The 24,135-nt window shown below is 50.7% G+C and overlaps 1 protein-coding gene, 1 non-coding gene and 1 pseudogene across 2 annotated transcripts; all 3 read left to right on the top strand.

Moving 5' to 3' along the window:
* The first annotated feature begins 824 nt into the window (after positions 1-824).
* On the top strand, positions 825-1,298 carry LOC123332034 (cytochrome c oxidase subunit 7A2, mitochondrial). The gene has a single exon (XM_044937522.1). It carries the CDS (start codon positions 893-895, stop codon positions 1,142-1,144), a length of 252 nt encoding a protein of 83 aa, XP_044793457.1. The 5' UTR covers positions 825-892; the 3' UTR covers positions 1,145-1,298.
* Positions 1,299-3,033: 1,735 nt separating this feature from the next.
* LOC102404709 lies at positions 3,034-22,368 on the top strand (annotated as a pseudogene).
* On the top strand, positions 20,893-20,978 carry LOC112582401. Its single transcript, XR_003106938.1, has one exon. It is a non-coding gene; the product is annotated as a small nucleolar RNA SNORD62 (small nucleolar RNA).
* Positions 22,369-24,135: the final 1,767 nt, after the last annotated feature.

The following is a 24,135-nucleotide window of genomic DNA, read 5'->3' as shown; positions in this document are numbered from 1 at the left end:
GAGAGAGACACACACAGGGAGAGTTAGGGAATGTATGTTTGTGAGAGAGTGAGACACACACACACACACACACACACACACTTCATTCTGGCTGTTTCCCATTATCTCCCTAGTCTCCCTATTTCTACCCTCACCCTCTCCCTTGCATAGGTGCCCTCCTCAGCTCCTCAGATGCCAGCCTCCCCCCCCCCTCCTGGAGGTCCTGAATTTCCCTGCTGAGCCCTCTCTTCTAGAAGTTCCTTCCTCACCCCACTTGATTGGGTTTCACCTTCCTCATCAGCCGGGACTCTATGTGAACACCCTGCTCACCTGCCCTGAGGGCTCTGACCACCTGCCCTGAGCTGTCTGACCCCCCAGCACCAGGTGCTGGCCTGGTTCTGCCACATTGCATGACTTTGGGATGATACTGAGCAGGAAGGTCAGAGCTGTGGAGGGGAAGGTATTAATTTAAATAAACTTGGCAGACTTGCCATTTTCTATTTGCTATTTTGCTATTTTTCTATGTGCACTTTGCTATTTAAAGGACTCCTGTTCCACATCTTCCTCTAAAGTGGAAATTCCCTTTATCTTGAGCCTTTTGTGCTGAGCACATATCATATATCACACTAAGCGTCATGCTCGGTACAGGGGACACAAAAGTGAAAATACACACAGTACAGCTCTTATAAATTATGTTGCAATTAACCCAGATTTCATTCACATATTTGGATTGCTCCGTATTCAAAAGAAGGCTTTTTTTTTTTACTTTGATCTGCGCATAAGAACACTGAATTATCTTGAGTGTTTTTATTATTATCTAGACTGGACAAAGATAAAATCTCTTATCAGAGCGTGGGACCTTCTCGTTGCTGGTGGTCACTTGTCGCGGTTGGTGGGTAGTAACTGAGCCAAGATGCTACGGAATCTTCTGGCTCTCCGTCAGATTGCTAAGAGGACCATAAGTACTTCTTCACGCAGGCAGTTTGAAAATAAGCTTCCAGAGAAACAAAAGCTGTTTCAGGAGGATAATGGAATTCCAGTGCATCTGAAGGGTGGGATAGCTGATGCCCTCCTGTATAGAGCCACCATGATTCTTACAGTTGGTGGAACGGCATATGCCATGTATGAACTGGCTGTGGCTTCATTTCCCAAGAAGCAGGATTGACTTGAGTTTATCCTCCCAGCAATCAGTTGGTTCAATTCCATTCAGCTCTCTGTGGCCCAGTAATCTGATACATAACTGAGTTCTTTGGGGATCAATATTTATTGACTTGTATTAGCTGCCACCAATAAAGCAGTCTTTACCATGAAAAAAAAAATCTCTTATCATTTCATAAATCCAAATTTTGGAAAGGATTGTCATTGCTTAAATGTTTTACAGAACATTTAGCTTATAAAATGATAGCTCACTTCAGGCAATTTTGAAAGGCACATCTGTAGTCTTGATGATATGCACATACCCTTTGATTCTGGTATTTCATTTCCGGGAAATTCTGAAGGGAATAATCAGGGGTGTGCCTTAGGGATAATCTGAAAGGTGTCCTGAGTACCAGAGGGTGAGATGTGTCCTGGTGGAATCTCGCAGTGAGACAGTACATGGGCATTACCGTCAGTGCCTGGACAGATGGCAGAGGTCAGGACAACGTAGGAGAGTACACACTTGGCCCCAATTATATTATGTAAAAATTACCTTTGTGCTTCTAAATTAGACATTTATAATCTTGTAGTAATTGTTTCTGGATTATGACAAGTTAGTTTTTAGGAGAAAAGTCACTGTCTACAGTCACTGTTAGTTACTGCTTTTATGGAGGTGTACTTTACATAAAGGGCTTCCCTGGCTTCTCCTGCCAATGCAGGAGACATGGGTTTGATCCCTGGGTCGGGACTATCCCATGGAAAAGGAAATTGCAACTCACTCCAGTATTCTTGCTTGGGAAATGCTTATGGCCAGAGGAGCCTGGTGGGCTACAGTCCATAGAGTTGCAAAGAGTCGGACACAACTGAGTGACTGAGCATGATTTTAAACCAGTGGCAGCTTTTCTCTTGAACCTTATAGTCCATGGGGTTGCAGAAGAGTCATACAAGACTTAGCGACTGAACAATAACAACTGAAATACAAGAAAAGTCACGGATCTTGTTTTTTTATGTCTGATGACTTTTGACAGTTACATTCATCTGTGTAGCTATCACTCAAAACAAGAAGTTGTCTGGTTTTCTGCCAGTCATATGTCATTAGACTTCCAGCGGCTGGGGTCCAGGGACCCGGCCCATTCTTTGTACTGCTGCATATTCTGCCTGCAGCCTCACTTCCTGCAAATCAGTGAGAAATCTTCCCAGAATTGAGAGGTTTTCACACTGCATCATTGGCACCCTGGTGGTTGTCTAGTAACTAATAATCAATGAGAGACTCAAAAGTAGATAAAATACCTCAAAGAGACGTTTTTAGAGATTTTTTTGTTTGTTTGTTTTTACATATAATCACTTTCAAACCTCACGGGCCAGATGATAGGTTTAGTTGCTGAAAGCTTCTAAGATGGAGGGCGTACTGGTGACCTGGTGGTCATCTGTGCCCTTCTGGTCAGGGAACTCAGACTCTGGTCCTTCTGTAAATGTTGTGTCACTGACGTCTAAGTGAAGCCTGGGCCCAGAGTAGGGACTCACTGAGGTGGCAGTAGAGAGTCAGGGAGTGGACAGCAGAGTGCAGACTGGGTCTGGGTGTGGGGTGTGTCCGCTGCTCCTTCACACCCGCCCTGCCCATCAGCATGCCTCTGGGAAGCTGCCGCCACCCCCAGGCTTTGCACTGGTGTTTGCTCTCTGCAGTAGATTTCTTAAGAATGCAAACGTCAATTATAATAAAGCTGGAAAAAAGAATGCAATGCTGGGATGGGGAAGACAGCAGGGGATGCCAAGGGGCACAGTCTCAGAGACTGTGGGGAGCATTCCATTTGAAGTGCACTCTGTGGACCAGCCCACTTAATGCTCGCAGAAGCCCCATGGGGTAGGTGTGGCTGTCATCCTCAGAGGGGCTGCCTGGCCAGCCTGACTCTCATGGCTATGGGTGGAGGTGGGGGCACGTGGGCTCTCATTGAGGCTCCAACTGCTCTGTTGTGCTGGGTCCATTTTAATAGACTCTTTCCCACCTGGAATTACATCCCAGCTCTACTCCCGACCATGCGACTTCAGGCAATTCAGCTGATCTCTCCACCCTTCATTTTCTCATCTGTGATGGTGGGGGGCTGGGGGAGTCTTTGAGCTTGGGCATAGGAAGTGTTAGCCCAGTGCCGGGGTTTGGGGATGCAAATAGTTTAGCAGTGGAAAGTATATGCCAACAAGAAAAAGCATTTGCCATTAAATACTCACTCAGCCAAGCTTCCATGAGCTCACCTGGTTGCTGGTCCACTTACTTGTTCTGTAGTCTCCCCTGAGTTCTCTGCCCAGGAGACCACCAATACATTTTCAGAAGACGCCCCCACAGCTCCTCCAGCAGTGGCTAAGAGCAGCAGCAGTGAGGAGGGGCCCAGGGAGGCTGGGTCCCTTGAGCAGGCATTCAGCAAATAGCAAAAGTCGCTCCCTGCAGGTTCCAGCAGCAGCAGGTAAACAGGAGATGCTTAGCCCATATGGTAAACAGACCTGCCCCTCCATCTTCCAGGCCCCTTCAATTAAAGCAAACGACACGCACCGTCCTGTACCCCAGTTGCCAGCAGGGATGTGGAGAGTGGGAGCCTTGGAGATCAGCCCCGGCCTTTCATTTCTCCAGGTAATTCATCCTCTGAATGAAAACCTTTGTTGGTAGTTTATGGGCCCTGTCATCTAGTGTTGAAAGGAATGGTCGATGGTGTCTGAGTGGTTTTTTCATTCAGAGTTGTACAACGTGGCTACTCTTCACACTGACAGCAACCCCACCCTGGAGTCTCCACAGGAGGAAGAGGCCTGGGGGCTGTGTGGAGAGCACTAGAGAGGCATGTTGGCTTTGACTTAAGGGCAGAGGTTGGTAGGTTTCGTGTCAAACAGCTTTGGATTCTGGTCCTAACAGTGCTGCTTATCTAGCTGTGTGGGGCGTTGGATAGGTCAGTGTGAAGCAGAAGGAATGAAGCCCTGACACTCTGCGTGGCAGTGAGGGGTTCTTCGATGCCGGTAGACTAGTTTATAAGTAGTCCAGTAGTATCTTTATTGGTGTTCCCTCAATGTTTTTAAAATAATGAGTCTTTCTCTCTCTCTGTTTTGGCTGTGCTGGGTCTTTGTGGTGGCACGTCAGCTTCTCCGGTTGCAGAACATGGGTTTAGGTGCCCTGTGGCATGTGGAATCTTAGTTCCCTGATCAGGGATCAAATCCACATCCCCTGCATTGAAAGGTGTATTCTTAAACACTGGGCCCCCAGGGAAGTCTGGTACATTATTGTTAGTAGTCAAAAATTGTCAGAAAAGAAAGTACTCAGTCATGTCTGACTCTTTGCGACCCCATGGACTCTAGCTTACCAGGTTCCTCTGTCCATGGGATTTTCCAGGCAAGAATACTGAAGTGGGTTGCCATTTCCTTCTCCAAGAGATCTTCCCAACCCAGTGATTCAACCCTGGTCTCCTACATTGTAGGCAGACGCTTTATCATCTGAGACAGCAGGGAAGTCAGGGGAATTCTGTCTCCTTACAACAAAAATTTGAAGTGATGGACCTTAAAGCCCTTGGCGTGTCACAGCTCTGGGACAGACTGTGTTATAGCTCTCAGCTCTCGGACAGACCGTGTTATAGCTCTCAGACAGATCAGAGTTAACAGCTCTGTGTTACGGCTTAGTTTTATTTAGAAAATAAAAGGAAAGTACATCCTGGAGGCATGAGAGCATGCTGAGCCAAAAGACGTGAAGAGAGAGAGAGACAGAGAGAGAGAGAGAGCGCGAGCAAGAGCGAGAGCACACAGGAGAGAGAGCGACCCCGGCCTTTGGCTCCTTGTTTTGTGTGTTTTTCCTCCCCCTGGGCCTTCCCTGTGTAAATTGGGCAAGCCAGGAGTGCTCTTTGTTCTACCTGAGATCCTCACTCTGGTCCTCAGACCTTCCTTTGTTCTATTTCACGGGCTTTCCCCTTCATTGTCTTTTAGCCACCGCCTTTCTGGGCTCCTTTTTCCTATTCTAACTACATAACAAAAATGTTCCAAAGTGTGGATGCCCTGGGGAAACAGATCAAAGTTTCCACCTTTCCCCAGAATTTTTTAAAGGTGCCTTTACAACCTTCTCCCCAGACCCTATTTTTCTTGGGCTCCTAGAAAAAAGAAGCCCGCTGTGGCCTATGTTCTAGAGAGTTACGTACATTCATTGTGCTGTTGTAGTTTTGTACTGTGAGCAGGCACCATGCTCACTCCTCGGTTTGGTGAAGATTTACTGCTGACTGGAGAGATCTCTGGAGTCACTCCAGCCAGACACAGTCATAACAGCTGCTCCAGGGAAGTCTTCTTGGGAAGGTAGGGATGGGCAGTGGCAGGTAAATCTTTCCTGAAGAGTAGGAGGAAGTCTGAATGTGCCAGAGTAGCCTGGTCAGCTTCCTCTGGGGACCTGGGGTCTAAACAGGAGGAGGAGCTGTGGGCAGATCCTGGGAGAGCTCTGCTTACTAAGTGCCGAGCACTCCTAGGAGGTGCTGTGAGCACTGGCGAGCCATCCAGGGAACCCAGCTCAGGCTGCAGTTGAGCCAGCAGGCTGGTAGGATAGGGAGTGCCAGGTCAGCTGTCCTGCTTGTTTGACTGCACCTGTGTCTGGCCAGGATGCTGGTTCGGGATGCACTTGTGAGGGAAGCCCCAGGGGTGCTGTGGACCAGGGTCTGAAATGAACCCTCACTAGGTCTAGGTCCTTGAGTTTTAATACTCTATTGATGTGTTATATTCATCCATTCATGCAATGAACATTTTCTGCACCACCTCCGGTGGTACAGGTGTGTGGACTGCAGTGAACTTGGCACACGATCCCCTGATGTAGGGAGGGGGGCCACGGGAGAAACCACAGGAGAAACACCAGTGCAGTGAGAGCCGAGAACAGGGGACCTGATCTTCCTTGGAACCTGTGTCAGGCTTCCCAGAGGAAGTGCTCTTTAAGCTAAAACCTGAAGGAGGGGTGTGGGTGAGTGGGGCCCAGGGAAGAGATGGCCCAGCGTGTTTCCAGGGCCTGAAGCAGGTGGGCAGGCAGGTATGTGGACTAGAGGCCAGGGCAGTCATGGGAGGTTATGCTGGAGAGGCAGATGGGTCAGGACCCACAGAACCCTGTAGATCACATGCAGCCCTGTAGGATTCCAGCTGTTAGATGGAGAGCTGTGGAGAACCCAGGAAGACTCCAGCCATGGTTAGGGCATCAGAGTGTGGAGAGTGGATTGAAGAGGCAGTGGGGATTGGGGGCAGGGAGGAGCATCGGGGAGCGTTGCTCTTGGAGGTATGCTGGTCACGTGTCAGCACCAGGAGAGCCTTTGATCTGTGTGAGCACCCAAGCTACCGCGTGTAGTGGGGGAGTCCCAGGGTCCCGTGTGACAATGGCATGACCATGCATCTGTCCTGGGAGAGGGCCTGGGCCTGAACGTTGTCATGCATACACTGGGGCCTCCCCTCTTTGGTCTTCTGTCTGGGTGGGTTTTTCCTAGAAGAGTGTGTGTGCGTGCACACGCAGACTGTCTGCTCTGCAGCACCTGTGCAGCCGGGTTTCTGTCTCTGCCAGGAGCAGCTGTACAAGATGCAGCACTGGCAGCTGGCATACCCTCTGCCATCCCACCCGTAGCACACCTTCTACCCACACCACACCCAGATACTGGGCTTCTACATGGACCCACGGATCCCGCCCGCTCATGCCCCAGTGGATTTCTACCCCTAGGCCCTGCATCCCTTGGGTAATCACCAAGGTGCAGTGGAAGGCCAGGATATGTGGTGTGGTCAAGGGCCTTGCCTTTGGAGGTAGACAGACCCCACCAGGATTCCAGTATGACCTCTTTGCAACTCACATATCCATTCTGAGTTTTAACTTCCTTGTTTGCAAAATGAGGGTATAATAGTACCTCTCCCAAAGAATTCTTAGGAAGAGACTTTAAGATTATGAATCATAAATTGTCTTAATTAATTTTCATACCTCTGCTAGGTAGTTTTGTCCCTCTTTCCGTTCTTTAGTGTTTGTGTTCTCTCTTTTTCTTGATTAGTCTTTCCCAAGGTTTGTCGAACGTCATTTTTTTAATGTCATTTTTAAAAACGTATCTTTTGAGGTTCTTAATTCCTGTCTTTTATTTGTTTTTTATGTCATTAATTTCTGCCTCCCCCCATTTTTTCCACTGAAATTATTTTGTTATTTATCCAATTATGTTGGATGCTTAATTAGATCACTAGTTTCTGAGTTTTCTGATGTATTTAAGTCTCACCTGAGTTTATGAACCACTGAATTTTAAAATAACATTTTTATTATTGTTCAGTTCTAAATATTAGTCTGATTTTGAGTGATTTTTAATGGTACATTGTAAAATTTCCAAATACAGAGTTTTAATATCACCCTTATGATGCTAATTTCTACTGTGGCTGCCTTTTGGTCATATATCATGGTCTGTATGATATAGACCAGCAGTGATAATTTTTTTCTATTAATACCAGATAATAAATAGTTTAGTCAATGAACTGCTACTCCAGTTTTGCTGTTGTAGAACAGAAACAGCTACAGACAATAGTAAGTAAATGGGTGTGGTTGCTTTCCAGTAAAACTTTATTTTTAACAAGTGGCAGATCAAACTTCACTCAGGGGCTTGAAAAGAATGTATTCTCCTATTGGACATGGTCTGTTAAAATGTGCTTGCTAACTGTGCTGTACAAATATCATCACAGTTTTTTATCCCTTTGATCAGTTACTAAGAGGTGTGTGAACATTTTCCACTATGATTGTGGATTTGTCAAATGTTATAAACCTGTCAGTTGTTGTTTTACCTACCTGGAAGCATATAGGCTTAGGATGACTGCATCTTGTTTCTTAAATCTTCGTATAGCACATTTGTTACTTGGGTTTTCTATCTTTAATGTCTACTTTATCTGATCATAATTTCATTCCAATTTTCTTTCAATTAGTCTTCATGTCATATCTTTTTCCCCCAACTTTTTATTGTCAGCCTGAGCCCTTTTTGGAGGAGAATATCTTTGTACATTTAAGATGTGTCTGGTTTTACCCACATTGAGAATCTGTGACTTTAGTTGCCAAAGTTGTTGCCCTTAGATTGAAGGAAGGAGTGTCAAGTTTTCTGATTCTTTTTGTTTGTTTTCCTTCTACATTCTGTTTCTACTGTGAGTGGTTAGGTTAAATTCTAACAAGCAGCCTTGACTTAACAAAGGCTTATCAGTTTATCCTGAACCTGAGCTCTAGTTCATGAGTCTTGTAATTTTTGCCTGGAATTTTAATTTTTCCCTTGTTTTGATTCTTACCAAATAATCATCTTTGTTCTTTTATTCAGTCTATGTTTGTTCAGATCTGCCTGTATGTTCACTAGTTTCTTTGCTGCTTATCCTTTCATCTGGGTTCCATTTATTTTTTCAGAAGGTACATTCTGTCAAGGCCTCTAGGAAACTTTTTTGGCAATATGTATTCTTCACATGGGGCTTCCCAGGTGGTGCCAGTAGTAAAGAATTCGCCTGAAAATGCAGGAGACATGGGTTCCATTCCTGGGTCTAGAAGATCCCCTGGAGGAGAAAATGGCACCCCTCTCCTGTATTCTTGCCTGTGAAATCCCATAGACAGAGGAGCCTGACTGGCTACAGTCCATGGGGCCACGAAGAGTTTGACACGACTGAACGACTGAGCACTATTTTTCACCTACGACAGCCTTTCTCTTGAACGATAGTGTAGCTGGTATAGAACTCTAGGTTTGCAGTTACTTTCTTTTAGGACTGTGAAGATAGTATTCCTTTTCTTGTGGCTCCTGTATCTGGTTTGTGCTACTTTAAGATCTCTCTGTCTTTGGTCTCCTGTAGTTCTTTCTCAAACTGCTGTGTCTAGGTATGTATCTATATCTATCCTTACTTTATTCTGCTTAAAATTCATGGTGCTCAAATCTAAGGTTGTATGGCTTTCATCCCTTCTGGGAGTTTCTCTTCTAATTATCATGTTAACTATTTGCCTTTTTTCATTCTTTGTATCCTTTCTTCCTAGGTCATCCACTTAGATTATTTGTACTTATTGTGCTATACAAATATCTGCATCATGATACCTCTCACTTTGCCTCCGAGTCTCTTGAATATATGAGAGCTGATTTATATGGTGCCTTCTGGGAAAATGCTTAGAAATATTTTCTAATTCCATGTTATCTCCAACTGTGTCTAATCTGCTGGTTTGTTTTTTTTTTTTACTGTCCAGTGGGTTTTTAATTTCAGTGACTGTATTTTTATTACTAGACTTTTCCCCTCAGATTTTTATTCTTGTGTCTTGTATTTTTGTGAGTTTTCAATTCTTTCTTTTATGCTTTTAATAATGTAAAGAGTAATTCTCTGGTGTTTAACATTGTGATCTGTTTTCTGAAGTTCTTGGGGATAGTGCATGATCCTATGAACTTGCTGTGGACTTGTGGTGGATTGCTTTCCCCCCAATGTTCTGGGGGTTTTGACTCATGAGTTCATTTCCAGCAGAGCTATTCTTACCTTGGGGATTCTGTGCAGCTTGCTTTGACAGTGTATCCTTCCAGGGTGGCTCTATGTTTTCCTCTGCCCGCCTAGAACTACCTTTTATTGTACCTCAGGAAGTTTCTGGAGAATTCTAGGAGTGTAAATATGAACTCCACTCTCCTGCCCCCAAGCCTGCATGAAAGCTGGCATGTGGCCATGAATTCCTCACAGGGGACTGTTTTCCCTGCCCTGGCCCTGGCTGGGACACTAGCTCAGTCATCTCCCTGTCCTAAAGAGCATGAGGGTTTTCTGTCTTGAAATTGAACACATAGCCCTTTGAGGGTCTTTGTGTAAGCAGCACCTCAGCTATAGCTCTCTGCCTTGTGCAGAGAAGCCCCATCTCTTGTCGGGAGGGTGAGGGGTCGGTGTTTAGGAGCACACCTGTAGATTTCTGCATCTGACAGATGTGTCCCTGGCTCCCTTCTAGGGAGCCCTTGCTCGTGCCTCTGGCCCATGGCTCTTGCCCATGGCTGTGGTTTCAGCTCCCTGGGAGTTTCCTGGTTTTGGGGGAGCAGAGCTCTGCAAATGAAATGTGTAGTATATTTTGTCCAGCGTTTCTGTGACAGGAGGTTTTTTTCAGGTAATATGAGCTGCCATATTGCCAAAAATAGGTCTGTGTAGTGCTGAACAGTTCTGCATACCTCATAATTAATACTTAGTAAAGGGTGTGTAATTTTAGGATTCCAGAGAGGGTCCTCACCACCACATGAATCAGACTACCTTTGTGCTGGAGTCATATATTGATCACATTTGGACAGAGCACTCCAAAACTGAAAGAAAGTATAAAACCACTGGCCTGATGCAGAACCATTTTCCTCATCAGATTATCTCAGCTTTAAAAATGGGCACAAAAACATTGGCAGCCAGTAATTAGCTTTGTGAAGTATCTGAAAAATCAGACCCTCTTTTCTACACAGACTCTGGCCCAATGGGAGACCTTTAATGTAGTCTACAGCATCCCATCAGGAAGAAGTGTACAGACGGGCCCTGGTGGGGGATGCTGTCTCCCTGGCTGGTTTGTATCTGATTGGACTGAGATGTCAGTGTATCCCTGTCTCCTTGGGCAAGTTAAGAGTTGAGTGTCATCTGTGTGTCCCCCTTCTCCCCTTCTCTGGACAGAATGTGGTATATCACTGTAAGCTCAGGGGCAGAAACAAGCAGAGCTGAATCCCAGACCCCTTTCTGAATCTTCTTGCAGGGTTTGGAGGCAAACAGACGCTGGCTCCTTGGTGTGTGTGGACTTCCTGGAGCATAGCTCATCTTTCCTGTGTCTGTGAAAGAGACCCCTCGGGCATCTCCTGCTGCTAGCTGCCTGACCTCTTAGCTTTCTGCCACCAGCCATGAGCTCTCTAGTTGGTTGTGTCCTGTTTCCATTTGCAAGTTTCTTATACCCTTCAACATAGGGACTCTTCACTGGGAGCTAATATTGGACCTCCAAGGTCTTTGAACAGGCCTTTCAGATTGTGTGTGTGTGCCTTCAGAGGTTCTGTGATCAGATGATGTGAAGCAGGTGGGGTGCTGCATCTGCGTGATGGTCGGGGCAGCTTGTCTCCTCTGGGCCTGTGGACGACCCATGGCTTGCTGAACGAGGTGAACGATTGGCTGATTGCTTCCTTCAGGATTGATGAAACCCATAAAGCCCCTGGATTCCCTCAGTGGGACCGGCTGTCATGCTGAGGACCAGTGCTGTGTGCCCCCGCTGCCGGAAAGAAAGGTGACTGCCATTGACCCCGCCGCTGTGTGGAGCCCCAAGGGTTACATGGCATTGCAGAGAAAGGGCCGCTCGCTGACCCACCTGAAATCCAGCGACAGTTTGGCCATGGACGTGCGTGTCAGGTGAGGCATCGTTTGGTCCTGCTGCCCTGCAGCTGAAGGAGGAATCTTGGGCCTCAGTGAGATGAGCTCTGGGAGGAGGCCCTGTCCCGGGAGACACTGCCTTCAGGGAAGGGGTGCCTTGGGAGGGACCAGTGTGCTCTGGGGAAGGGGAGTGAGATGAAGATGGCTGTGAGAGGCTCTGATGGTGACTGAAGGCCCAGGAGGAACCCTGGGGTCAGAGGCAAATCCCACAGAAACTTGAGGCAGAGCCATGGGGTGGGGTTGAGCGCATGTGTTATGGCTCCTTCCTGTGAAAGTAAGGTGAGCTGGCAGAAGGGAGCACCCACCTGTCCCAGGAGATGGGGCCTGTCCATGAAGCAGCTGAGGATGAGGACCAAAAAAATGACCCTGTGCTGGCCAATGTGGCCCCAGCCACCTCAGAGGACCAGGGCTCAGTCTGTTCCAGCTCGGACCATGAGGCCAGCCATCCTGAGGGGGAGAACAACCCTGGTGGGGCCCCAGAGTCCAGATCCTTTAGGGAGACCAGCCACCCACTCGTGACCAGGAGGAATAACTGGATCTTCATTGATGAGGAACAAGGCTTTGGGGCCCCGGAGCCAGCCTGCAGCCATAGCCATGGGTTCTGAGAGTTGACCTTCCACTGGCAGCCCACTGGTAGCAGCCTGTGTGTGGGGGGCATCCTCAGGGTGCTGGGCCTCTACAGTGGAAGCCAGAGGAGTGGCTGGGGCTGAGGTCCGTGGGAGTTTGAGCCGCCGGATGACTTCCCCCAGGACAAGCCCCAGTGGAGGTTCACCAGTGAGACCCACAGTGAGGACTCTGAGTAGGAGGCGCTTCCCAAGTGGCAGCAGCAGCAGCAAGGCACCGAGCCCCGGGATAAGGGCATGCTCCCAGAGTGGGAGGAGGCCATGGGAAGGAAGGCCAACTTCAGGGAGTCCTGCCGATCTAGCAGGATGCACCCCAAGGACAACGGTGGGCCTGAGGCCAATAACTGAGGCTCCCGGGCCTTCAGGCGTGCCCTCCCCCTGCAGCTGAGCAACTGTGTGTACAGCCAGAGAAACTTCGCTGCCAAGGAGGTGGCCTCTTGATTGAGCCAGGGTCCTGGTGCCTCCTGGCAGGAGCCTGCATGTGGGGCCCGGTGGCCCTTAGTCAGAGACTACATCCCAGACACCTATAGACACCCTGATGCCTTGGGCTCCTGGGCTTCAAGAATGGCTATGTGGAAGCCAAGACAGCCTTCTTCCAAGATGACCAGCAGCAGCTTCTGAAAATGCCGAGAACTGGCCCTTCAGGCAAAGGTGGCCTCCGCACCAGCCCGGCACCCCCCCGCCCCGCTTCCACAAACTCTGACGGAAATGGGAGGCCCAGGACCCATGGGGGCCAGAGGATGAGCCACCCCCGCTGGCCAGCCAGTGGCCAGGCCGTCCCAGACCCTGCCCTGGGGACAGGAGCATCGCCATGGGCTGAAAATCCCCTGAGAGCAGCGACTTCAGCAAGAGGTGGGAGTGGAGGGCCGGCCTGAGCTGGACCCCAGGCTGATGGCCACCCCCGGGGTAAGTGCAGGTGAGAAGAAGGAGCTGGCCAAGCGGACCTTCTTGGGCCACAGAATCCTGGTGGACAACCTAAGCCGGAAGCTGGAGCCAGGAGGATTTGGGGAGAAGTCTGTTAGGCTAGGTGGCGGTGACACTTCTTCCTGCTATGAGAGTCATCAGAATGGGATGCCTTTGAAAGTCAAAAGGAAAACCAGAAGCAGAGTCCCGGGTCCTTTTCTGTTGCTATGGTTCTGTTAGCGGTGTTTCCAGCAGCACCTCACGCATGCTGTCCTGCCGTGTGTCAGGGCCCGCCCCAACTCCTTCCTTCTCATAGTGTTCCAGGGGTGACCGCCCACCAAGGCCATCATGTGTGAGCATGTCCATCATTGGCTCTCACCCTGCTGTCTGCTTCTCTTGTGACATATTGTTGTGGCTTCAGAACTGAGACTAGAGTTCCCATCTGGGTAGTCCCCCTGAAGTTGCTGTCCCAGTACCGGTCTCAAGAGTTCAGTCTCCGTATGTCTCCTCCGAGTCCAGCCAAGGGGTCACCACCACAGGGTTGTGGTTGCTCTCTGTGCATGGCACCTGGTGAGCACTGGTTGGTTCACTATTCTTCTCAGCCCCCAATTGCTGCCAGGCAGTTTCTTCGCTGGGGCATTGCTGGCCTCCTGGCCCTGCAGAGAGAGATCTTCCCTGAGAGCCTTTGCTTCTCCATGAAAGACAAGCAACCCCACTCTGGGGATTACCCCACACACATTTGGTGATATCCAGGCAGTAAGCAGGGGCCATGAGTGGCTGCTTAGGCCCAAAGAGCGCCTCTCCAGAACCAGAGGCTTTGGGGTGGGTGCCCTGTGCTCAGCATCTGCTCACTGCCCACAGCTGGCCTGCAATCAGGATAGGGGCAGAGCTCATGCAGCTCACATCCCTGATGCTGCTCAGGCCCCAACCAAGTGCCAAAGAAGACAATTTTCCTGCTTCCCAGCCTCCTCAAGAGTTCAGGGCACAGAGGCCTGGCCTGTAGTTCACTTGTATCTGAAAAGGTGCCACAGGAGAATGTGGATTCACTCGTATCTCTGAACAAGGCACTACAGGAGAATGTGTGTTATTGTAGGTGTGGATCTAGAGGAGCTTTTTAGGCCCAAGATGACAAGACCTGGCTTTACTTCTGGCTTCTGCCCCAGGGGACTGGCAGTGAGTGAGGCCTGGGCTCCCTCTGTGGCCCAGTTCTAAGTCTTGCCCCTTATCTCTTTTCTGTAGCTCTACTGGGTTACTAGGCAAAGAGAAAGGTTAGGAGTACTAGCCTGGGGAGGGGGTGAGGATAGAGCAGCTTCCTCATGGGCTTTGCTGGAGCAGTGCTCTGGGGTGGCTTCCCCACAGGCTCGCAACAGCATGTCACCAGCCACCCCTTCTTCTGGGTGGAGGGGACACCAGGAGGAAATGACAGACTGGGGCTGAGCTTGTGTGTGTGCTGTGTGCATATGTGGCTTCTCCTTCTTGAGCCACTTCTGAGCTGACAAGATCCTCCTTCCTCTCTAGGTCCGCAGACGAGGCCTTTCCTGGAGGTCTTGGATGCGGCAGTGGGAGCGGCCACTACACGCTACAGTGGGCAGCCCATGCTGCCTCTGATGTCACCGAAGCCCCCTGTGAGAAGGCAGAGAAGGAGGCCAAGCTGGTCACCCAGAAGTCAGGAGAGCAGAGAGAGACCATGAAATCATTTGACCTGAACTACGGACATGGGTATCAGCTCAAATCTTCAGGGGAAGAAGGATCCAGGCAAAATGAGGTGGGTCATGGCCACTGCCATGGGTTGCTGAGTTTGCCCTTTCGCTGAATATCTTAGGTTCTGGGCATGTACTGGGTTAAGAGCAAAACAGAAAGGATTCATGTCCTCATGTTGCTCACAGCCCTGCTGCACCCCCATAACAGCCTTGCAGTGTCCCAGTTTTAAAGATGGGAAGCTGAGGCCCAGAGAAGTTGAGTGGTATGTCCAGGGTCACACAGCTGGTTAGGAGTGGAGCTGGGGCTCTGAGGCCTGTTTTCTTCGCTGTAGCCTGTTTGGTTCGAGATAACCGTGCATTACAAGGTTGTGAGAAGGGTGTAGAAATCCTCTCTGGGTTTCCTAGACCCTGGTGATAGTGAATATGCTGAGGCCCAAGCCAGCTAAGTGCCTGGCCTTTTGAATTGACTCAGTGCTTATATTTTGGGTGTCTGTAGGGTTAGGTTATTCTTAGCTTGCAGTAAAAGGAACCATTGCCCTTCCTTGTGAATCTTGGTTCAGATATCATCATTGAAGATTGCGGATCCAGCCCTGGGGAGGAGAGTGATGTGGGCTCTGGTGGGCAAAGACTTTATCGAGATCCTGACCAAGAAGCAGCACCGCCTGTTGGAGGAGGAGAGGTGAAAGAAGGAGCAAGCCCTCCAGGTATGGGGCGTGATGCAAGGGGGCTGGGATGCAGAGACCTGTAGCCTGCAGTCAGAATGTTCTGAATTCGCCTGGGCTGGGAGAGGAAGAATGGCACGCTACAAGCCAGGCGCTGCCTCCCAGGCACTGCCTCCCAGGGCCCATTGTCCCTGCGCTCCGTGGGGTAGATGGTGTGATTTCCCTGCTCTCAGAGGGTGACTGGTCCTTGTTGACACCCCTGAAATGGGTTGAGCAGGACGTAGACCTGTTAGCCCCTGAAATCCAGCCTCCTCCTACTGTGGTCTCAGATCACAGCCCACTGGGCATGTCCAGGGGTGCTTTGGTTGGCATTGCAGTTCCCGCATGGTGGAGGTTTTAACCGACAGTTGGTGAATTCTCTGGAGCAGTTTTCAGGTGTGGTTTTGGAGCCCAGGGTCGTCCTCTTGGGGGGAGCTCATTTTTCAGGTCTGCCGTTGAGGCTGGACCCCATCACCCTCTTCTCCATAGGTTCCTGTCAAAGGCCAAAGTCTTATCTCTCAAATTCCTCTCGGTTTGCGAAGAAGCAGAACAGCCTGTGTCTGGAGCAGGGTGACGGGCCTATGCCCGGCAGCAGCCTGGGCACCAAGATCTGGGAGAGCAGCACTCAAGGTAGGAGCTTGTGTTCAGACCCCGAGGCTCAGGCCACCTTCCAGGCTTGTGGCCCTTCTCAGGGAGGATTCTCCCTTGGGGCCATGAGCAGAGACACAGCATTGCCTGTTTCCTGGCTTCCTCTGCTGAGTTTGGGATTAATGCCATCTAAGCGCCACGTGCCGCTGCAACCTGTAAACAGTGTAAGAGTTTCCCTGCATGAAGTGTGGTGGTGAGCAGAGCATTCCGCGTCAAGTGACGGGAAAGAGTCGTCCCCACCCTGCTTGGCTGATGTCGCTCAGTAGTTGGCTTGATTCTCACCCACATCAGCTATCCTTTCTTCCTTCAGGGCGAGCAGCAGACGACTCTTTGGGAGAACAGGAGTCCAGAGCTTTACCGTCTGTACTGTGTGCCCTTTTCTTGCCAGAAGGAAGCTTCTGTCAACCCCTCCCCAAATGTTGTCTTAGACTTGAAACCAGACTAGGGTGGCCCTTAATTTGTAGAAAATCTCTGTTTCCCTGAATTTAAAAGAATTTCTTATCCAATGGTATTTTTCTGGTAATCTTTCATTTAAAAATAGGAAACCATTTTAATTGAGCAGATTCTTCTTGAGTTCCTGCTTTGGACAAGGAAGGCCCTGCAGAGCGGGCAGTGGGAACTTGGTGAAATCATCCATTTCCAGCTCTTTTATTCAAAGCAGCTGAGACTTCCAGAGTGAGTGACAACCCCAGAGCCACATGACAGAGAGCCTGGGTTCTGAGCCTGGTTCTCTTAGTTTTACCACACGGCCTGTCTTCATGTTTCTGATTAAAACCTTGATTCTAAACATTTCAATGTAATATTGGGAAATAGTCAACTCTGATTGAAAGTACAGTAGTCTTTCAGTAAATTTTGGTATCAGTCAGTTTGGTTTTGTGAGAGTGGTGGGTGTCACAGTGTAAATGTCCAAAGATACGTATCTGCCAGCATGGTCAAGCAGAGTGGACCAACTCGGGAGTCGCCCTTGGCTATCAAGGTTTTCCCTCCTGGATTGTGCAGTGTCTCGTGGTTGCTCAGACCAGGGGTGTGTGGATGGCTTCAGAAGGGCCCTGGATCTTGGAAAAGAGCTCAGGAGGTTTTCTGCACACACAGGGTCCGTGACTTTTGTTGGATTCTCAAGAATGGTTGAGCTAACAACAGTTGAGTAATGATCAGCTTGACTCGTTCAAAGACGTGTAGGGAGGTGCCAATTTGTAGAAATAAATAGTTGGCTTATGTGAAAAAAGCTTTACCACAGCAGAGTGAGAGGTTGCTGGCATGTTTACCTGGAGCTCCTCGTCCATGAAATCATGGGAAGCTCATTTATGGAAATGTTTCTGGGATTGTTGGGATGTTGAGTGAAGGTGTCAGACTGAGGAGGGAGGTGGTTTGGAGACTTGAGTTTGTGTGAGCTGCCCGTAGCCGTGTTTCTGGCTTGGTTGTTCCTCTTTGATGTCCTGACTCTGTCTTTCTCCTAGAAGCCCTCCTCCTTCAGGCCTCGACCAGTGACTCCTGGACCAAAGCTGCCTCTGCCTTCACCAGCACCAAGCCTGGCTCTGCTGAGGTGAGTGGCCCCCAGGCACCAAGCATCTGCTCACTGTCTAGGGCCATCCCAGCGGCTCTTTCGTGCTCTCCCTAGCCAAGTGGTGAGCCTGGCTCATCGCTGGTCTCCAGTCTTGCTTTCAGGTCTGGGGGAGGTGCCTTTGTGGAAGGGAGAAATAAGGGATGGCCAGGGAGTACCCACCCTGGGTCCTTGGCGTCTGGCCATGCTCACAGTGCAGGGGCCCACATGTACCTGTGATCTCAGACTCTGGCCAGGAGACATGTCATGCTTCAGGTCTTGCTCTTCAGGACTCAGTTGCTGACTGGCTGTGTGTCCTGCATGCTGCTGCTGCTGCTAAGTCGCTTCAGTCGTGTCCAACTCCGTGCAACCCCATAAACAGCAGCCCACCAGGCTCCCCCGCCCCTGGGATTCTCCAGGCAAGGACATTGGAGTGGGTTGCCATTTCCTTCTCCAATGAATGAAGTACAAAGAGAAAGTGAAGTCGCTCAGTCGTGTCCGACTCTTAGCGACCCCATGGACTGCAGCTTACCAGGCTCCTCCGTCCATGGGTTTTTCCAGGCAAGAGTACTGGAGTGGGGTGCCACTGCCTTCTCCATCATAGCAGGGCTTTAAGAGCAGCCAGGGAGACAGTGGTGTTGACCTGAGCGCTGAGTCCTGAGAGTCCTCAGCAACCTCCTCACAGCGAAACTCCCCATGTGGCACCCTGAAGCCCGAGGACACAAGCAGGCCCGGCCTGGAGCCCAAGGCCAATAGCCACAAGGAGCAAACTCAAAAGCAGTCAGAGCTGAAGGTAATCCGGAGCCCGGCTCTCAGGGGCCAGGCTAGGCAGAACGGCTGGTGTGTCTTCTTTTCTGGCTCCAGGTTCCTTGGAAGCTAGAGGTCAGGGTCACTTTAGGCTATGTGTCTCAGCCTTTTTGCTTTTCCATCAAGGATTCAGAACAAGGCTTGGGACAGAGCAAGGAGCACAGACTGGGACCCATTGGCAATGAGTGCTCTCTGAAAAACAGAAAGGGCTTGGAGGGGGCGAACGGCTATAGGGGGCTATGGTTCTCCCTGTTAACGGGGTGGAGATTCACGTGGGTTCTGTCCTGCTGGTGCTACCCATTGAATTTGGAGTCAATCCAACGGTGAGGCTTGAAATGCTTCTTCTACCCACCTCCCCAACCCCTCTTTTTGGTGCTTGGAGAGGAAGGAGGGGCCTTTCCTGGAGGAGCAGGGTGGTAGGTGCTGGCAACACTGCAAGGGATGTTGTGGGGTGGTGTTGTGGGTGAGCTACTGCTATGGGCTGGTCCTATGTCTCCCTGCCAACGCCAGGCAAGTTCTTAGACCAAGCAGGAAGTCAGGCAGAGAAGGGGATGGCCGCCTTGCTTGGGAGCTCTCATGAAACAGCTGGCCATTTTATTCACATGGTGAATACTCCTTTATTTATTTTAAAATATTTACTTATGTGGCTGTGCTAGGTCTTAGTTGCGTCACATGGAGCCTTTGATCTGAGTTGTGGCATCTAATTCCCTGACCAGGATTCGTCAGGCCCCCTGCATTGGGATCCTGGAGTCTTAGCTCCTGGACCACCAGGGAAGTCCCATACTGGGTTTTTTGAGCTGCTAAGGCTATGGGTCTACTTCATGTGTGTCTCTGCCAGAAGACGAGCCAGGGTGATTTCTATGGGCTTTGTTCCCTTTTTTTTTTTTACAGGACTCTGATTTCAGCTTGCAGCCTGGCTCTGCCTCTGGTCCCATGGGGATTCCAGTTGTCAGACTTCAGGACACGTTGGCCAGTAATGTAAGTCTATGCTTCTACTGCCCAGCTTTGTAGTCCTTGTGCCAGCAGGCCCTGGGTGAAGTGAGCCTTGTCAATGTGGCCTTGGGGTTGGGAGGGTTGGTTTGTGTCTTGGTGCTGTCTCTAGCTAGTTACACACCCATGGCAAGTTGTTCCACACCCTGATTTTTTGAACTTAAAATGGAGTGGTGTAACTCCTAAGGTCTGGTGTATTTGGCACTTTGTGATTCAAAGCTTTCTGGGTTCCATGGTCATGCATGTTTGAGAATGCTGTGCTAATTTAAGTAAGCAAGTTTCTTTACTCTGTGGTTTCTCAGAAACCCCATGACCTGCAGGTGGGCACTGGACACTGCAGGAAGGGGGTCTAGCACTGTATTTCTGAGCATCTTTCCAGGGCCTCTTTTTCACAGTTTGGGGGAAGGGGCTGAGACAGGAACTGGGACCTCCGTGCCATGCAGTAGGGCCTGCGTGCAGGCCGCTAGCTGTGCTTCTGTTGCTGAAACATGGCAGTCCTGCTGGAAGGCTGGGTCTGGGCAGGAGCAGATGTGGCTCCCCCCACCTTTCAGGTGTCCCACTGTGTCCTTCCCTCCAGGCCGGGCTGGCCCGCAGCATCCCCATCCTGCAGCGTTACCACCACATCCAGAGAGCCATCAGCCTCTCCAACATGTCCTTCCCCACTGCCAACCTCACTCTGAAGGTAACTCAGGGCCTGGTTTGTGAGGGGGCAAGAGCAAGCAGACCCCAACCCCAGCAACCCTCTCCTTCCACTCCTGGACTTAGCTTTGTGCTGCCTGCTGCCTTCCAGCTGGTAACTTCCATCTCCCCCCACTTCCTGGTATGCAAAGTTGGAGTCTGTGCACAAGGCTTGGGAAAACTCACCCAGCTTGCTGGAGCAGAGCTCGCCAGGAGGCACCAGCTCAGGCCTGTAGCCGCCATCCTCCAGGGGGGCCCTCCAGCAGAGTCAGCTATAGCTCCTTCAGTGGAGTCTCCATGCCCCCTGTGCCCAGGGCCTCGGTTGCACCTTCTGCAACCCTTCCAGGTACCTCTCCCCTGGTCCAGCTCAGGGATCCTTCTTCATTTCCTCAAGGGAAACATGGGTTTGTAGCCCTGAGGCCCCCCCACCTTGACCTAAGGAGAGTGTTCTTGGCTGGGGGCCATGGGTTCCTATGTGCTCTGGTCTCTGTCACTTGCTGCTTTCAGCTTCTGACCCTGGGAGGCAACAGGACTCTGTGACCTCTGCAGGGCTCTCTCAGCTCCTGCAGAGATGTCCTAGCAGAGACTCTGTTGCATGAGCAGTTGTCTGAGCCTTGCTGTCTACTCTGTGAAATAGCACAGGGTCGTGATGGCCCCGTGTGGGGTCACCACGCCGATGAGATGAGCTCACATCCAGGAAGGGTTTGTATCAGCTGAGCCTCAAAAAGCGGGAGCCAGTTTTACCCCAATGGTCACTATCCTCATCACGGTCTTAGTGCCCAAAGGAGCCCGTGGGGATTCAGGGGGCCCAGCTGCCAGCATCTCAGTGATGTGATTCCAGCAGATCCTTCTGACACTCCACTGTGGACTCAGTAGCAGGGAGATGAAGAGGACCATGACACAGAGACCATAGCAGCCTCCTTTATTACTGAGCCCTTCCTGGGTGTGTGGGGTGGTGGGTGAGAGGGGAAGGCTGGCTGCAGCGGCCCCTCCCCCCTGGGCTCTGGGCTGCACAGGAGCCCAGGGCCAACTCTGCCATGTTCCCTCCCCCCACTGCTTTGTGGGACCTTCTGGGACAGTGAGACTGGATCCTGTTCCCCTGCCTTGAATTCTGTTACAGGCAGCCACCTGCCACCTCTCTACCTGGATGGCCATGTGTTTGCGAGGCAGCCCTGGCTGATTCTCAGACCATACCTCAGCAGCAGAGTTACCAACAGGTGATGCCAGGGAGATGGGTGACCCAGGGATAGAGGGGAGGCTGCAGCACAGGGCGTGATTGGCTGCTTCATGTACCTGTTCATGGTCTGTCTCATGTTTTGCACCCCTCACATTACTGCGGCATATCTGGCACATTACGGCAGCCAGTCAGTGCTTCCTGAGTGAAAACGTGAGAGCCAAGGAGGGAGGGATGGAGCTGAGTGCTCTGGACTGCCTAGTTTTCCTTTCTTGATGCTCTCCCTCCTGCACCCTAGCCAGGCAATTTACTGAATCAGAATTCTTTTTGGGATCAGGTATCCTTCTGATGAAGAGAAGAAAGGCCTCGACTCCCAGGCATGGATGTGTTAGAAAGAGGTAGTTGCAGAAGTGAGCAGGTGTCTGTGTTCATGCATAGTGGGCACACTGCTGTGCTGCCAGGGGCCGCGTGTGGGGGACTCTCCTGTAGCTGCTGTTGGGCCTTCCACGGGGGGTCCTGTGCCCGCCAACCCCTGTACCTGCAGAGCCCAGGGTGAAGCGCTGCCCCAGGGGCAGAGGACATGGCCTGTCCTGATCTTTTCAGAGCGTATTCTTAAACATTATGTCATTTGGTTCTGCAAGGTCTCATAACTGGGTCATACCACACATATTCCTCTGTCCGTGGTGTTTTCCATCCACTGTTCCATTTCTGAACCCACCTCTGTTGGGGGTGGAGCTTGGGCTCGTTTGTCCCCCTGTGCAGGGTCCAGTGTAGGGATGGTTGTAGTGCTGGTTTGGGGTTGCTTGCTGCCAGTTCTCTGCTCTCTCCCAAGAAGGAAGGAAGTGTAGGCAGGCTGTGTTGAGTTCGCTTTGTGGGCAGTGTTGGATCCCTCAGGGAGAAAGACCGGAGTGGAGGTGAAGGGGTGCCGGTGATGGGATGTGAGAAGCAGCTTGCAGGGCAGTGTGGTGACCCACCTGCCTCCCTGCTGCAGGCTGCTGCTGCCCAGCAGATCCTAATTTCCCTTCCCACGTCTCTGCAAGCTCAAGCCCGGCTGGGACTGAGGGGAGGGCTGCCCATCTCCCAGTCTCAGGAGATCTTCAGCTTCTTACAGCCCTTCAGGTGAGATGCCCGGGTCTGGGGGGGGGGTCTTTGTGGCTTGCCCCCAGGGGTTCCAGCCTTCACAGCCTGTGGGGATGTTCCCTTGTCCACCTGTTGTTGTGAGCATGTCCATGGGGGATGGGGGTGGGGGTAGAGGGTGATTGTGGTGTGTTAGAGACCACGAGCCCAGCCTTGCCTTTTGTCCCCGTGTCATCCTGCCTCCCTCCCTGCTCTCCCTCCTTGCTGCCCTTGGCCAGCTCTCTCAATGTGTCTATCCTGTGCTTTTGGCATCACACAGGTTTTCCTGTGCCTCATACAGCCTGTATGTCTGCTTAATCCGGTGATCTTCAAACTGGGGTCCCTAGACTAGCAGCAGCAGCATCTAGGAGCTTGTTGTAAATGCAGGTTCCCAGGCCCCATCCCAGGCCTCTGAGTCAGAAACCCTGGGGCTAAGCCAACAGCTCATGTGGGAGAGAGTGCTCTGGGGTCTGAGGTGAGAACAACCAGTTCAGCCGCTTACCTGACTCCGACCATCCTTCTGGCTTTCACAGACACTTTCTTTGGGGCTTTCAAAAGACAGGTGGAGCTAGTGGTAAAGAATCCGCCTGCCAATGCAAGAGAAGCAATGGACACAGGTTCAATCCCTGGGTGGGGAAGATCCCCTGGAGAAGGAAATGGGAACCCACTCCAGTATTATTGCCTGGAAAATTCCGTGGACAGAGGAGCCAGGCAGGGTCCAGTTCATGGGTTGCAAAGAGTCAGACACAATTGAGCCCACATACATATATACACTTATACTTTTAATCCAGGAGAAAGCAGAGGTTAGAGAAGTGGTTACAGTTCAGGACAGAGCAAGATAAAACATTAGGACTTCCCTAGGGGTTCCCTGGACAAGAATCCACCTGTCAATGCAAAGGAAACTGCTTTGATGCCTGGTCTGGGAAGATCCAACATGCCATGGAGCAACTGAGCCCATGCTCTGCAACTAATGAGGCTGTGCTCTAGAGCCCATGTTCTGCAATCAGAGAAGCCACCACGATGAGAAGCCTGTGCTCAGCAACTAGAGTGTAGATGCCACTGGCCACAACTAGAGAAAGCACATGTGCATCAACGAACACTAAGCACAGGTCAAAATATATAAATAAAGTCAACATGATGAGAGGAGAGCAGGCCAGCTTCTCCGAGTAAAGGGCAGTGCTGAGCTGGGCTAGGGATCATGTTCAAAAGCCAAGTGGAAAGTAAAGCCTCACAGTCGCTTACAGACAACTAAATGAGCTCTTTGTCCCAGGCTCCCCTGTCGGTGTTATAAATGGGGAGCCATGAGCAGACGCTGTTGCAGTTTTAGTTGTAGTTTTAGCAGATATTAATAGGTTTTTGCCGTCATCCCTGGAGAAAAACATGTCAGGGCAGAACCAGAGTCACATGGGTACGTACAGTAGGTGTGGACACTCTGGTCAGACATGTGTGAGGAAAGCCCAAAGAACGAAGAACGTACCAAGCAAGGGTCTAGTGTGTTGGCTTCTGCTGTCCTCCATACCACAAGTGGAAGCTCATGAATTAACCAAGCCCACCTGAGGGTCTGACATAAGAGCAGAAGGAGAGTCAGTGGGTCGTTTAGGTGGCTCTGACTCCTGCCTCCACAGGCGACACCATGAGGACACCTTTGTATACCCCCCACTGAGGGGACTGGTCACCGTTTCCCAGGAGCAGAAATGCTGGAGTTCAGGGATGTGCAGGCTTCACTGGATTCAGTCTTGCCAGGCTGCTCCCTGGCACACTGCGCCCATCTCCA

Source organism: Bubalus bubalis, chromosome X, assembly GCF_019923935.1.
Source record: "Bubalus bubalis isolate 160015118507 breed Murrah chromosome X, NDDB_SH_1, whole genome shotgun sequence".
NCBI classification, from domain to species: domain Eukaryota; kingdom Metazoa; phylum Chordata; class Mammalia; order Artiodactyla; family Bovidae; genus Bubalus; species Bubalus bubalis.
The sequence above is the reverse complement of the archived record's forward strand: the minus strand, read 5'-3'. Positions and strand labels throughout refer to the sequence as shown.